Genomic DNA, 15171 nt, shown 5'->3' on the forward strand with positions numbered 1-15171 from the left:
TTTATGACATTAGTTAAGGACAAACGTCTTGAAATCCCGCTTCAACAGCACATCAGAACAGATCAGAAATTCAAACGCACAAATCTCAACGAATGAACGAATTACTTTCGAACGTGAATCGTTCGCATTCCCGTTTACGCCAACAAAATTAAATGCGATACGGCTTCGAACGAATCAAATACTTTCGATAGACGATACGTCCGTAAACAAGAATGAGGGTAATGGATCACTAAAATAACTATAACGGTCGCTATGAAATGAGTAGATAGCGCCACCGTAGCCTTGTGTGTTTGACGTAACTCGAGTGCTGTCACTGTGCTATCGTCCAAATACGGTGGCTCTTTTGTTTTGATGCGGTGAGTAGCGGAAAAGTCGGCTTCAATGATCCATTATTTTCACTCCCAACACCACCTGGTAGGAGAATTTATCACCAATAACTATCAACGGGCAACGCTAAGCCAGACGAGTATCTTTGCATGAGGCTCCAAAATTATGTCGTTGGATTGAGAATTCGGCGCAATTCACCCCCAAAACGACGATTCGACCGCTTGGGAGTGTTGTCGTCGTCGTGATGATGCTTCCCGAAAGCAATGTCAAATTCGTTCGGGGTTTCAAAACATTGAAAAGAAATTCATTATTTTTACAGTCAGATTGAGATTTACGAGTAAATAAGTGTGATCCGAAGGTATAACTGTTTATTCTGAGCATAACAGTATTTTTTACGGCAGTGAAAACTAATTAAAAGTACGATATTTCTGGGTCTGAAAATCGTTCAGGCGAAGTGGGTAGCAAATCTAACCTAGAATATCCTACAATTCTAACCTCAACTCCTCACTTGCACAAGCCGGATCTCATTTTTCACGGAAATGGTGGAACAAAATGCAAAACTAATGTACGTGCGACCTAGGGAATTGAAAGTTCTACCATTCCCACTTAAAAAAAATGTCGGATGTGGGTTGTAGGGGGATTAGGGGCATAATGGACACCCGGGGCGAAATGGACACCCCTGTTTTTGCCGAAACCGTTGACTATTATGTTAAACTTTTAATGTATAAGTGCAAAGCAACAAGTCATGGTTCTATTTTTCAAAAGTACCATTTATATTGCTCCAAAATAATCAAAATATCATTGAAATTGATATATGTTCGTCATATGGTGAAATTCTTATAATTTCGAAGCAGCAGCAAATAAGATATTACGAGTGTTGGAGTGAGTCCACCATAAAAACAAATGAATTGTTACCTTATCTACATGTATACGGAGATTTAGCAATGGATGAAGTATTTTATTTTTGATCAGAATTTACTTAAAATAGCAATTTTAATGTTGTAGTCGGGTCGGGGCGAAATGAACCCCGGCAATTACAAATGGATGTACGTGCATTGCATACTGTTAGGCGTTTTAGATAGTTTGGAAAAAATCAATCCGATTATTTTAGCCTAAAGTTTACTTAATTAACTTTGATGTTATGTAAACTCGTCTAAGATGGAGTATTACATCTGTGGCATTGATCTCCGTAGGCAGATTACTTAACTGATCGATGTAACCAAAGAATAAGCATCAAATATGCAGGAGTGTCCATTATGCCCCGATGGATGTTCATTTCGCCCCGTACCTTTAATGCCAGCCCTAAAAAACACACGATTTAAAATTCGTTATTTCTTCACAATAAAGACATTCCACCTGCTGTAAATGATTGAAATACGGAGGAAACAGGTTAAAATTGTAAGTCAACTGATAATATGTTGAGTTTTTCTTCGTTATACAGGTCTAACGCACTCATTTGCTTAGGGTGTCCATTATGCCCCTAATCCCCCTAAGTAGGAAAAATAAAATGATTCCCCCAACAGATTATGTTGATAGGTATGTAAAAAAGGTAAACATCATCAGTTCGGTAGTTGCGCTACCGAAACAAAGATGGGTAACAGTATGTTTTGTTTTGCCCTTGAAAGTCAATAAGTCAATAGGACAGATCGGTGAAGTACTAGATTTGTAGTAATGAGCTGAATTTTAGTATGGTGAGAAGGTCAATTCTCCGTTTCTGCAATGAAATGATGCAAAAAGCGTGGGTATTATGATTCCTTGCCTAATTTAATGCTGTTTGAGCAAAACTTTGGGCAACAGTGTTGATGTTATTGTGGATTTACCGGCTACTTGTATTCTACCGGTTACCCAAGCAGCCGTTACAAAGTAGCCGTTTTCATATAAAAATCAACTTGATTGTTAAAAAATGAATGTCGCATAGTAGCTAGTGGCAACGAGGAATAGCGCATACAATAAAAAAGTTTAAAAACATTTTTAAATTGCTCTTTTTATAAAACGGCTACTTTGAAGGCCATACTGAAGCGACCGGTAGAATACAAGTAGCCGGTAAATTGGCTTCTTTAACGATGTTGAGATAATTCGATATTCTGAATATGCATGTCAAACTAAGCCGAAATCCAAATTTTCATGAATTTTGGAGCCCGGGAACTTATTTAAAAATCAATTTGAAGTTTGTATGGGAGCGATTTGTCGAATCACCCCTCGTCGCAGTTTGTACTGGGCGGAGCTGTCAAACAGTTGCCCACCTGTCAAAAGGTGATTTCTAAAAATCTCTTTGAAATTGATTTTAGGTATCAAAACAAAGTTCTAAAAATCTGAAAAAAATCATAGTAACTCAGAAAAAGTTCCTTTTTCGTATAAAATCAAAAAATCAATACATTTTCCAAAATTTAAAAACCCAATTCACAATATCTCCATTTCTTGCAACATAAAGAACATAGTTATCCAAAGTGTGGTAGTTTAGCAGACCGCTGAGTAGGCGGTGTGCTAATAACGATCATTATTATTATAACTGTCAAGAGACAAACACCACATTGGCGACGAGAAACAAGAACCCAGCGTAGGAAATCGAAGCTGATTGGAATCAAGATTGGAATGTGACTCGGAATACAGTGGGTCCGGTTATAGAAATGTTTACCTTGGGAATTTTGTTAAGAAGTCGGCCCAACTTAAAACAAATGGAGATATGGCAATTCCGACTCCACCGACTAGGCGGTACGATTTGATTGATCAGAAACTCCACATTTTGAGAAGTTCGTCTTTTGAAGGGAGCTACGGAATTTCATTCCCGTAGTAAGAAATAGCATATAGTTTACACGGTCAGAAAATTCACACAAAACTGAGCTAAAGTGGGACAACTCAAAATTGAGTAAATTATTTATCCAGCGATAGCGCTGGCACAAGTGCGAAAATCTTATCAGTTTAAGTCGTATAATATTCTTGCTGATGTGAAGAATATTATACGGCCTAAATTGTTTGGATTTTTGCACTTTGGCCAGCGCTATCGCTGGAAATGCAATTTACTCATTTTTTGAGCTGTTCCAGTTTAGCTCAGTTTTGTGTGAATCTTACTCATTTTAGAGTAACATTTTCTTAGCGTGTAGCATTTGGTTTAGCATGCAATAAAACCCAAAGAAACGGAAATACGATACGCACTTCTACCAGTCGCACACATGGAGCCTTACTGTCTCAAAATAAAGTACCTATTATAAGTAACTGATGCTAAAGTAAACATTTTCCTTTGAAAAACTACGCAGACCGCTGAGTAGGCGGTGTGATAATAACGATCATCTTTAGTATAACTGTCAAAAGACAAACACCACCCAAAGTTTTGCTCAAACAGCGTCAAACTAGGCAAGGAATCATAATACCCACGCTTTTTGTACTATTTCATTACAGAAACAGAGAATTGACCTTCTCACCATACTAAAATTCATCTCATTACTACAAATCTAGTACCACACTGAACGTTCCCCATAGGACATATCGGTGAAGTACTAGATTTGTAGTAATGATCTGAATTTTAGTATGGTGAGAAGGTCAATCCTCCGTTACGGCAATGAAATGGTGCAAAAAGCGTGGGTATTATGATCCCTTGCTTAATTTGATGCTGTTTGAGCAAAACTTTGGGCAACAATGTTGTTGTTTTCTCCATTTCATGCAACATTAACAACATACCCGCATAATCACAAACTGTAAATGCAGCGTTTCTCATACTGTATATGAGTATTAAAAATAGTAATTTAACCATTTTTCAAGCTGTCCGAGATAACAATAAGCTAACCATGCCACGTACAGATTTGCCAGTTTGACAAATGGTAATCCGCCAAATTACAGTATGTGGAATAGGCGGTTAAGATAGGTTACCATAAAAAATCGCTCATTTTCTCGAACAAATTTTTCGCAAAACAGTAAAGGATATAATCAATTTATTATCCAGTTTTTCAGACAATTCACTGCATGGCAATTGGTTAGAGAACAGTAAAACAATAAATCTGGGTTGAAAATGAACAATGTATGTGGTATTTTTGATTTATGGTCATCTATAGTAAATTCAACTTATGATATATGGTTCTACTGCATTTGAACCGTTAAAATAAAAAGTCTGTTATGCGTTCACCGGAGATTCTTTTATTTAATAAATATATAACCTCTACTTTATCTTAAAAGCAAATTACTTTGTCGACCTTCCCGCGGCGGAATTGATCGACTTGAAGGCATCCTTGATCCGGTGAAGGCACCTACGACGATTACCGGGTCTTCTTCCGGATGGGGCGGATTCCATGCAGTTTCTGCATATAACAGGAGGGATCCTTCTCACTTTCATTTTGCGGGATCCCTCGCAGGCAATAAGATTCAGGCGGGATAAGGCTCATGTTGGTAGGGGAAATTCGCGAATTCTGCAATATAATTTACATTCGATTAGTTATACTACAAAAAATGGAATAATCGTGAAAAACTTACCCCTGACTAAACCAGACCGCTCCAGACACTACAGCTCGTTTACCGCAGCAAGTTTTTAGTTGTTTTTTTTTTTCACTCAGCTCGCGAGCGACTTCACGTTTTTTTTTTCTAAAAAGCTGCAAACAGAAATGTTCGGTTTTCACAAATACCAATGTGTGCAACAATATGGCAAACTGTTCAATTTAAGTGGCATACAGTGATATACACATGTTTAAGTGCGTCTCAAAAAAAATCACAAACCGTTTGAGAAAAGGTCATTCTATATTGCCACCATGCCTCCTGAGTTTGCATCACTATATTATTCAACAACTTCTGTACAATATAGCATATTGTTACAGCTTTGTATGCGTTACATAGACCATTCTTTATGATTGAATACTTCGAGTTTCATAGTTTCAACATCAAAGCACCTGTTTGAGATACAGTAACAGTAACAGATAAAGGAGACATACTGTGTGGATATTAACACAAACTGTATTTTATTATGCGGGTAGTTATCCAAAGTTTTGCTCAAACAGCATAAAATTAGGCAAGGAATCATAATACCCACTAGATTGGATCATCGTTTATATGGAAAAACTAAAAATTCAATGGTATCCCATCAGATCAAAGCTTTTTTGATCCTATTTCAGGACGCAAATGAGTGTGCAAAATTTGGGCACGATTGGTTATGTCTACGTTTTGCGCATCGCGTTTGAAGTTTGTATGGGGTTTTACATGGGAAAGCACACTTTTTTGCATTTCTCTCATAACAAGCTCGAATTTTTCTAAAACCATGTAACCGATAAAGTGAAAACATAGCCTAGGGTGTCCTGAAAAACTTTGTCGAAGACCGCGAGGTGTTTTGATGCTTATGAAAAAAAGTTGCGTTGGCATTGCTTGGCGAAACAGCATGATTTTGTTGCTATTGTTATTCCTTTACATGTTAAAACATAAACACATGCATGCAGTTCGTTGGTAATAACTATTTTTACAAGCATCGGATCGCTTTGCGGTCTTCAACAAAGTTTTTCAGAACATCCTAGGCTATCATTTTACAGTATCGGTTAAAAAGTTTCAGACAAACTTTTTCAACTTATGATAAAAATGCTAAAAAGTATGTTTTCCCATACAAAGTCCCATACAAATTTCAATGTCAATGCGCAAAGTGTAGACGCAACCGATCGTGCTCAAATTTTGTACAGATACTCAGGACCCGAAACATTCACATTCACATCGTATCACATGTGATCGTATAATCATCCGAAGATCTCAACTTCAAATATTTTCTCTTGATCGAGATTTCAGCGTAAGAAATGTAAGATACACATCACATTTTTAAATGGTGTCATCTGGTGAGTTAGTTCTAACGTAAAAAGAACTGTCCTCATTGGACGACACTCGTCGCTCGGAATATTAAAGATGCATGGCAATCAGTAAATAGCGCCATCTTGTAGAGAAACTTCAAAATAATTTTCATTACAAAATAGTCCTTAATATATTGAAGCCACTAACTTTCTATAAATACCCATAATTTGAATACACACTAGCGCCATCTACTGAGCCAATCCAGATTCAATTTGTTCGTCATTGAAGTCATTAGTTCGCCCTTAGTCTATTGAACAATTTTTTGAAGACAGCACTATTATAGGAAGTCACGATCAAAAGATGCAGTCATTCGTGTCGTGGGGTCCAATGGACCCCATGGGTATAAAATCGCCCGGTTCAACTTTGACATAAAAAATGATCCATAGTACGCTATGAAAATATTGCTATTTTTACTCATCGTAATGTAGTTTGAAGGTATTGTGAAAATGTGATCAATATGTCAATCCAAACTTTTTATGGGGTCCAAACTAGGGTCCAATAGACCCTGGGTATCCATTAGGATTGGAGGGTTGAAGAAGGAGCGATCATGGATGTCGGCGCTGCCCTATTTCCACTGTTGTTGTTTCAACAACACAATGATTCTTACCTATGTATTTCGATTCGTTGAAAGCCTCTGGTGTTTTCCTAGTAAGCACCGCATACACGGTGCAAACTATGATCAGGAATATGGGATAGAAGAACGCAACCATGTACGACGCATCGGTGTACGAATTGCAAACTAGCAGGTTATCTTCCCTCGTGGGATAGTGATGCATGGCATGGGCCGGGGAAACCACCATCCAAACGGCGTTGATCAATATCTGAAAGGCAGAAGAGTTTCGTAAGCAATTTGAATTGTCTATTAGGTTTCTGTGAAATCCTTTCCCGCTCATAATTTTCAAGATTTTTTTCTTTAATCTATTGTTTCTGAAGCTCGATTTGCCCCAATTACGACCTATTCCAATCGAGCTTAACCCGGGAGCGGTCGCGTCGTGTACTGAGTACAAGCACCATAAAAAAAATGCACGCTTGTGATACACAGCGTGAACGTGGTGTGAAATTGCAGGTAGTAGAAGACGCGACTACTCGAGGGTTAAGATTTATTCGAGACAACCAAATTTGCAGAATTTCTGATATTTGTACAGTGTTTTTGAACAAATTTTATACAGACATAGTTTGACATTTCTGGAGTTGGTAAAAAGGATATAAGTATTGTGTAAATCATAAACATATGGAAAGGGAAATGTTTGGAACAATGTTCATTCATCTGACTGTCGGAAACAGACTTACCTGAAACGATATGAGTATGCCGCATATTACTAGTTGTGAGTGGGGACTAATAAAGGAAGGTCGCTTGGCGGATTTTGTGCTTGCATTGAATATTCGTGCAATCCGGTTAGTTTTGGTTAAAAGCGCTGCGTAAACTACAGTGAAAGAAAAGCCGGACCAAAATCTGTGGAAGTACATACAATGAAATGTGATGAAAATGGTGTGATCGGAGAAGGTAGTATCAGGAGGTAAAGGTGCTTCTTATGACTATTCCATCTGTTGATCCTTGATATGGGTCTGATTCGTATTTCGAAGTGGTCGTAATATGAATCAAACCTTTACTCCTGGAACGTATTTTACATAACTTAAATCCATTTCTAACAGATCCTATACATACCTCTGGACACCACAGACAATATCATTCGGTTTAAACACTAGTGCGTATGTGACGCCGTAGCATAGAAGTATGCCGCTTAACAATACATAACTTAGTTCTCTACCTGATGCTCTAACTATGGGAGTATCGTTGTTCCTGAAAAATTAAGTTATGTTAATCAGGTTTTCTTCTAGCAATAAAACACATCATACTTCAGGAAAACTCCAACCACAAAAAATGTCATCACGATGCCGAGACTGCTGAACGACATTGCCCCTATGGCGTAGGGTGATTCCGGCTTCAGATAGTCTTCGGGAATGTGCTGACAGTTTTCGTGATAAATATCCGGTATGGTTCCTCTGGGACAGTTTATACAGTGTGTTTCATCGGCAGGATTGCTAATCTGAAAACGGTGCGGAGTTGTAGTGATTGAACGATCCTGCAGATTTATCTTACCTGATATTGAGAACAGTTGAAACAATGCCAACAACAGCCTTCACCTTCGACATATTTTTTCGCTTGACCACGTTCGCACGGCCGACTGCACACCGACTCTGGTGCGCTGGGGTTCTTTATGCCGAATTGAATATCTAGAACCAAAAGATAGGTGGTAACAGTGGAAAGCCAGGTTGTTGAGGTTGATTCATTGATTTGTCTTTATTTAAGAGACTTTCAGCCCTTGGCTGCGTTGTTGAGGATGTGTAGGTTGAGGATCATATTATTCAACTTAAGCCCTCAAAAAGGAAACACTAATGATGATAAAGACGCATTCTATGCACAGTTGGAACGCGAATACGATCACTGCAACGATATCAAGATACTCATAGGAGATCTAAACGCTCGGGTAGGACAGGAAGACTAGCTGACGAACGAAAACAGCCTAGATGTAGATCACCATATCTGTCGTAAAAGCATTGATGGCCGGGACTTCTCTCACATTATAGCCGCCAGGACCAATCGTGACGCTATTAACGACTCTGACCACTACTCGGTAATAGTCAAACTGCTCCCAAAACTCTACCATTCTATGGACAGTTGTAACGTGAATACGATCACTGCCACGATATCAAGATACTCATAGGAGACCTAAACGCTCGGGTAGGCCAGGAAGACCAGCTGACAAACGAAAACGGCCTACGATACATTGACATCCCTTTTTGTTACACATGAAGATCACCATATCTGTCGTAAAAGCATTGATGACCGGGACTTCTCTCACATTATAGCCGCCAGGACCAATCGTGACGCTATCAACGACTCTGAAGACTACCCGGTAATAGTCAAACTGCTCCCAAAACTTTCCGCCATCAATAAAGTACGGTACAGACGATCGCCTCGTTATGACCAAGAGAACGACTGAACTCACTGCTCGCGCAGAATCTCAAAGCAGCGTTGCCGGACGAAGGTGCTTACAAAGAGCCATTCCATATCATCTTCTGTCATCAAGCTGTTGTAGTGGAACTTTACACAACACCTTTTTCTGTATCGCAAATTCATTATTTCCCACGATTTTTTACAATATGCGGTCTGCAAAACGACAACGTGACAACATTTGATTACCTGATTGGATGATGTCACTATAACACTCCACGCGCAGCTTAAATTGACCAAGCAGCATTAATTCGTATGGACATGCCTTATTGAGTCCTAAGGTTGTGTGTAATCTGCGCAACTTTTCTAATTAATAAAAAATCATTTAATATCCAACAACCAAACTGTGTACTTCGAGTCGTGAGCAGTGCCTTATCCGTTGATGTTGATGTAAACATTACATGGCGACCGTGACTGGACCGTATCATGGACATTTATGAACGAAAACGGATTTTCCCGAAAACCCACAAGATTTATAGATCAATAGTAGACGCAAAATGGATGTGCCAAACTGCGAGATCTACTATCCGGAGCGTTATGGGAAAGGAGGGAAACCTGGGAACAACCGAACGAAGATTTATTTTTTTATTGCACCGTCTTCAGCTATGCTGCACAGACTAAATAATCTTAATCTAATTGCCTAATACTATTTCTAAAACTATTTCTACTATGATGGAAGTCAAACGTAAAATCGATCTCATTTAACAGATTAAAACACCTTTCAAGAGGATGGTTCTGACCGTACTCAGTGCGATGAAAAGCGGACCAAAACAGCGTTCGATGTCGTAAACGTCGTACCGGAACTGAAAGACCAAGCGGAAAGAGTGAGCTTTGATCCGCCGAACGTTAGAGCACAGACAAACAGACGTAACACTTGCCGCATTTTCATCCACCACGCTTTTAACGATCATTCCATCTGTTGATCCTTGATATGGGTCTGATTCGTATTTCGAAGTGGTCGTAATATGAATCAAACCTTTACTCCTGGAACGTATTTTACATAACTTAAATCCATTTCTAACAGATCCTATACATACCTCTGGACACCACAGACAATATCATTCGGTTTAAACACTAGTGCGTATGTGACGCCGTAGCATAGAAGTATGCCGCTTAACAATACATAACTTAGTTCTCTACCTGATGCTCTAACTATGGGAGTATCGTTGTTCCTGAAAAATTAAGTTATGTTAATCAGGTTTTCTTCTAGCAATAAAACACATCATACTTCAGGAAAACTCCAACCACAAAAAATGTCATCACGATGCCGAGACTGCTGAACGACATTGCCCCTATGGCGTAGGGTGATTCCGGCTTTTGCTGCAGAGAGTTTACTCCATTAAGGACCTTGGAATAACTCTAGATAGCAAACTGAAGTTTAATGAGCACATTTCCAAGACGATTGCGAAGGCCAATTCAATGCTTGGCTTCTTGCGCCGTAATACCGCTGATTTCGATGACATCTACGCCCTAAAAGCATTGTATTGTTCGCTGGTTCGCAGCGGCCTTGAATATGGAGTTCAAATCTGGGCCCCGTATCGCGGTGTTCACGAACTACGAATCGAAAATGTTCAGAAACGGTTCGTCCGATTTGCATTACGCCGACTGCCCTGGATTGATGCCCGAAACCTACCACCGTATGAACACAGGTGCGCTCTAATTGGACTGCAGACTCTAACGGAACGACAAACTTTCCTGCGGAGAATGTTTATTTTTGACATGCTGACCAACCGCATCGACTGTAGCTGCTTGCTCCAAAGAATCAGTTTCCGTGCACCCAGCCGACAACTCCGCGTTGCTAGCCTTTTATGGATTCCCGGACATAGAACTGATTATGGACGTAATAACCCTCTGGACAGGTCTTGTGAATTATTTAATGCTGTTTATGACGAATTTGATTTTAATATTAGTAGAATAGAGTTTAAAAATAGGATTAAGTATCGGTCTGTGTAGTTTTTCTAACTAAAGACGGCAAATAAATAGAAATCATTTTAAATTTTCATAGTTGTGTTTTTCTATGCGTTTGACGTTTCACACTAGCGCCTTCTATTGACGATATTGCACAACACAGTGATTCGTGCAACTTTTCCACCAGATGATGTTAGTGTGAGCTGGGCGATGGATTTCCATGAAAATCGTTCAAGGTGTTACGTCTGGTCTGTGGTTAGAGGTAGCATGACTCTACGTCTAGCCCGGAAAATCGGCACAACAAATGGAATCGCTCAGTCAGCCAACTGGTTGTGCTGTGCTAAAAAACCTAATTTTGACGCCCAGCACGCAATCCGCTCCGTACTACAAACACAGCAAACTCCTCCGGATCGATTCCACACATGGAATTCGCGGGCCGCCCTTTTTGTGTTTAGTTGATCGACAGCAAGCCCACATTGAAATAAATGTTGTTGTTGTTTCCACCGAATCCATGGTAAAATTAAGAACTGTACCAACAATTTTCAACCGAATGCAAAATTCTGTTAATTGTACTGAAACATTGTCAATATTACCATGCGTGAAGTACCATTGACTAAAAACATTCTTGATGTTACTATTTTGACATTGTATTTTTGACCATGTTTATCTAAGACGCGCAACATTCAAGTCTACATGGTCGAAATTACAATGCCCAAATAGTAGAACCAAGAATGTTTTTAGTCAACAGTAATACACGCATGGTAATATTGACAATGTTTCAGTACAATTAACAGAATTTTGCATTCGGTTGAAAATTGTTGGTACAGTTCTTAATTCTACCATGGATTCGGTGGAAACGACAACAAAATTTATTTCAGTGCAGCGAAACCCTCTGAATCGATGTTACATAGGGTAATTCGCTAATTGTTGAACACCACCAAAATGTTGAACAGTTTCTGAAAATTCGATTATAAATCTTACTTAAGTGATTTTTGCCTAACGTAAACGTATGATGTAGATGCGTATACATGTGTGTTACGATATTCATCCAATTAAGTTACAAAATTATACATATCTTACGTCAAAAATATTGATTGTAAATTTTGTACCGCTGATGACACGAAAACTGCACAATTCTTAAGATAATTTTAAGAAATTGATCTTACGAAATAAGCTTTGCTGGCAAATCGACCACAAATATCAAAGTCACACAATAGTTACAAGAACTGGAAGGATGTCATTAACAGTTTAACATTGTTTTAAATCACATTTTCATTGTAATTTGATTTGTAAAAAATATTTTTCTTATCACACCATCATTATGCATCTAGGATCCAATTGTTGAACACTGACATAACCTACAATGTTAGCATGACTGCCAGATTTTTGTTCCACTTTACCTAATCGTGCATGTCATGGGGTTTCAAGGGCGTTCCAGGGATGATCCAGGGGTGTTGCAGAGGGCTTCGGGATGGTTCCAGGGGTTTTCAATGGGTTTCAAAGGCGTTCCAGAGGTGTTCCAGAGGGATTCAGAGTGTTAAGGTGATCCCAGGAGTATTTCAGAGCGTTCCAGAGAGTTTAGGAGCGATCCACGAGTTTGCAAAGGATTTCAGAGTCGTTGCAGGTGTGTTCTAGGGGGTTGACTGGGTCCCATGGGTATTGGGTATCCAGGAGTGTTTCAGGGACTTTCAAAGGCGTTCTTTTCTTCAATCGTTTTCGCTTCTAGTCAAATCTTTTCAGTCATATTTAACATCTAGTCATATTTAAAACGATTTCAGTCCACTAGAGCTCTTTCAAATGAGAAGCGATTCCCTGTCATTTGAATAAATTGCCTTTCAAATGACTTACTGGCCACAAAACACGAAAAACCCGGAAAAAAACCGCCAGAGTGAAAAATTATCGGATGTCGGGTCAAAGTCGGGTCAAAATTTATCACATGTTGGACTACTGTTGGACCCACATCGGATAACTGTAGAGTCTATGTTGGGTTTGGTAGCCAAAATAAAAACAGGTCAATGATAGGTTGATGTCGGGTTATACGTCATCAATTTCGAACAAAGCTTGGATCGTTCAACAATTAACGAGAATCGTCCAACATTAGGATGAGCTAGCTTGAGGAAGCGTTCAACATTTGGGTAACAGACTTCCCATACAAATGTTCTATTTTCTCTTAGAAAATGGAATTTAAGGGAATTTGAATTCATTGGGAAGTATAAGGAACGAGTGGATCTAGACGTTCACTGGATATTTTTCAACTAAAGTGAAATTATGCACGGAAAAATAAACGAAAACAAAAATGCCAGTGCTAACCGTTCAACAATTGGCGAATTACCCTACGAAATCCGCACGATCAGCCAGTCTAGCTCAGCGATTTGTATAACGGTTCGTCTTCATCGAAATAGCAATAGCATATAAATTGGACTGCTTGTACTTCGAAAACAGGGCGAGACAGACCAAGCCTTGGGAAAGGTGTTACGCTGGAGATACTTTTGTGCTGGTGGAGGATTTATCTTTCTCGGATCTTGGCGAACGACTTACAACAACGAGAACCGTGTAATTCGAAGACGTGTCATGAGTGGAACGCATATTTTCTTCTTCTTGGCGTAGCGTCCTCACTGGGACAAAGCCTGCTTCACTGCTTAGCGTTCTAAGCGCAATTCCACAGTTATTAACTGAGAGCTTCCTCTGCCAATGATAATTTTGCATGTGAATACCGTGTGGTAGGCACGAAAACATTCAATGCCCAAGAAAGTCAAGGATATTTGCTTTACCTGGACCTACCGGGAATCGAACCCCCAGCATGGTCATTGCCGATACATACTAGATTTCCACGCCTTTACAGCCCTTGGAACTTATATCTGTCATGCCATGCGATAGCAATCGTTTGATTCCAAATCAGGCCAAACATGTCTAAAGGTCCTATCTGCAGAAGAGAGGCTCTCTTAGTTTTCCCTCTCTTTCGTTAATATCTCAGTTGTTTGTTTGTATTATGATTGTCTCCTTGCATTGAACGATTGTCAAAACAATCGTCTTTTGATTTGTACTGCAAAAGTAGTTGAAAAGTGTACCATTACGTTGCAATAATTGAAAGAGAAAGAGAGCCTCTCAAATGCAGATAGGACCTATTGAAATGTTTGGCCAATGTATAGATTTTAGTTTTGTATTTAATGAATTCATATGCTACTTGACATGGATATACAAATAACACATTGCCCGCACTTCTACACCGCGGTTTTTGAACTTCGTTGAACGATATTTCCGGGCTCTTGCTGTCAATTTTGATTCTTTGTGTACTAAAATGAAGATATTTACTTATTTTCTTCGAATAGTACTTGAAACTTTGAAAACTTCTTCTCAAATGTAGCAAATTTCTTGGCGTACGGTCAAAAGTCGACATTTATTGCGATAGTGTACCTAGTACCTAGTACCTAGAATGCTTCGTATCTAAATAATATTTTTTTTATTTTTTTTTATTTATTTATTTTTTTTTTGTGGTTTTAAATTTATTAATTTTAATTCATTCGCCTCCAACAAACTATTCTACAATTCCTGTAACAATCCAGTTAGCTTTAAATATTTTAGCATTTTGGTTTCAGCTTTTTCATTATTTCCTAATGATTCTTGTAGATTTAACCTAATTCCTAATTTTTCCCTTATATTATCAAACTTTTTACATCTCGTTAATATGTGGTTTATGTTTAGTTCATCATTACATGTTTCGCAAACATCTGGTGTAAGCTTTCTGAAAATATGGCTTTTCGTTATTCTCGAATGTCCTAAACGACATCTTGTTAAAGCTATTTGTTCCTTCCGTTTCGGTCGATCCTTCCACTTCCTAACTTGCGTTTTAATAGACGCTAAATGATGGTGGTGTTCGTTAGTCCATTTATGTTGGTGATTCTTCCAAAGCTCTTCTGAAACCCATTTGGCAATATCCGATGCTGGAACGTCATGTACAGATAATCGCGAAGATCTTCCTCTATTTGCAGCTCGATCGGCCTCTTCATTTCCCTTGATTCCTGTGTGACCCGGAACCCATCAAAAAGAGATTTTCTTGTTGCCGATGCTAAATAATAATGTAAAATACTCTCTCTAATATTCATGGATTAGTG

General features: G+C 38.9%; 1 protein-coding gene across 2 annotated transcripts in view; it reads right to left on the bottom strand.

Annotated features, from left to right (window-relative positions):
* The window catches only part of LOC109406730 (metabotropic glutamate receptor 8), a 48830-nt gene that overhangs the window by 1236 nt on the left and 32423 nt on the right, over window positions 1-15171 (bottom strand). For both annotated transcript variants that reach the window (XM_062858959.1, XM_029877176.2), the window contains exons 8-12: window positions 8237-8370; window positions 7993-8183; window positions 7802-7936; window positions 7426-7588; window positions 6743-6956 (exon numbers count right to left, since the gene is read on the bottom strand). In XM_062858959.1, coding sequence (XP_062714943.1) covers window positions 6743-6956; window positions 7426-7588; window positions 7802-7936; window positions 7993-8183; window positions 8237-8370 — 837 coding nt within the window. The remainder of the gene's footprint in view (window positions 1-6742; window positions 6957-7425; window positions 7589-7801; window positions 7937-7992; window positions 8184-8236; window positions 8371-15171) is intronic.

Source organism: Aedes albopictus, chromosome 3 (assembly GCF_035046485.1).
Source record: "Aedes albopictus strain Foshan chromosome 3, AalbF5, whole genome shotgun sequence".
NCBI classification, from domain to species: domain Eukaryota; kingdom Metazoa; phylum Arthropoda; class Insecta; order Diptera; family Culicidae; genus Aedes; species Aedes albopictus.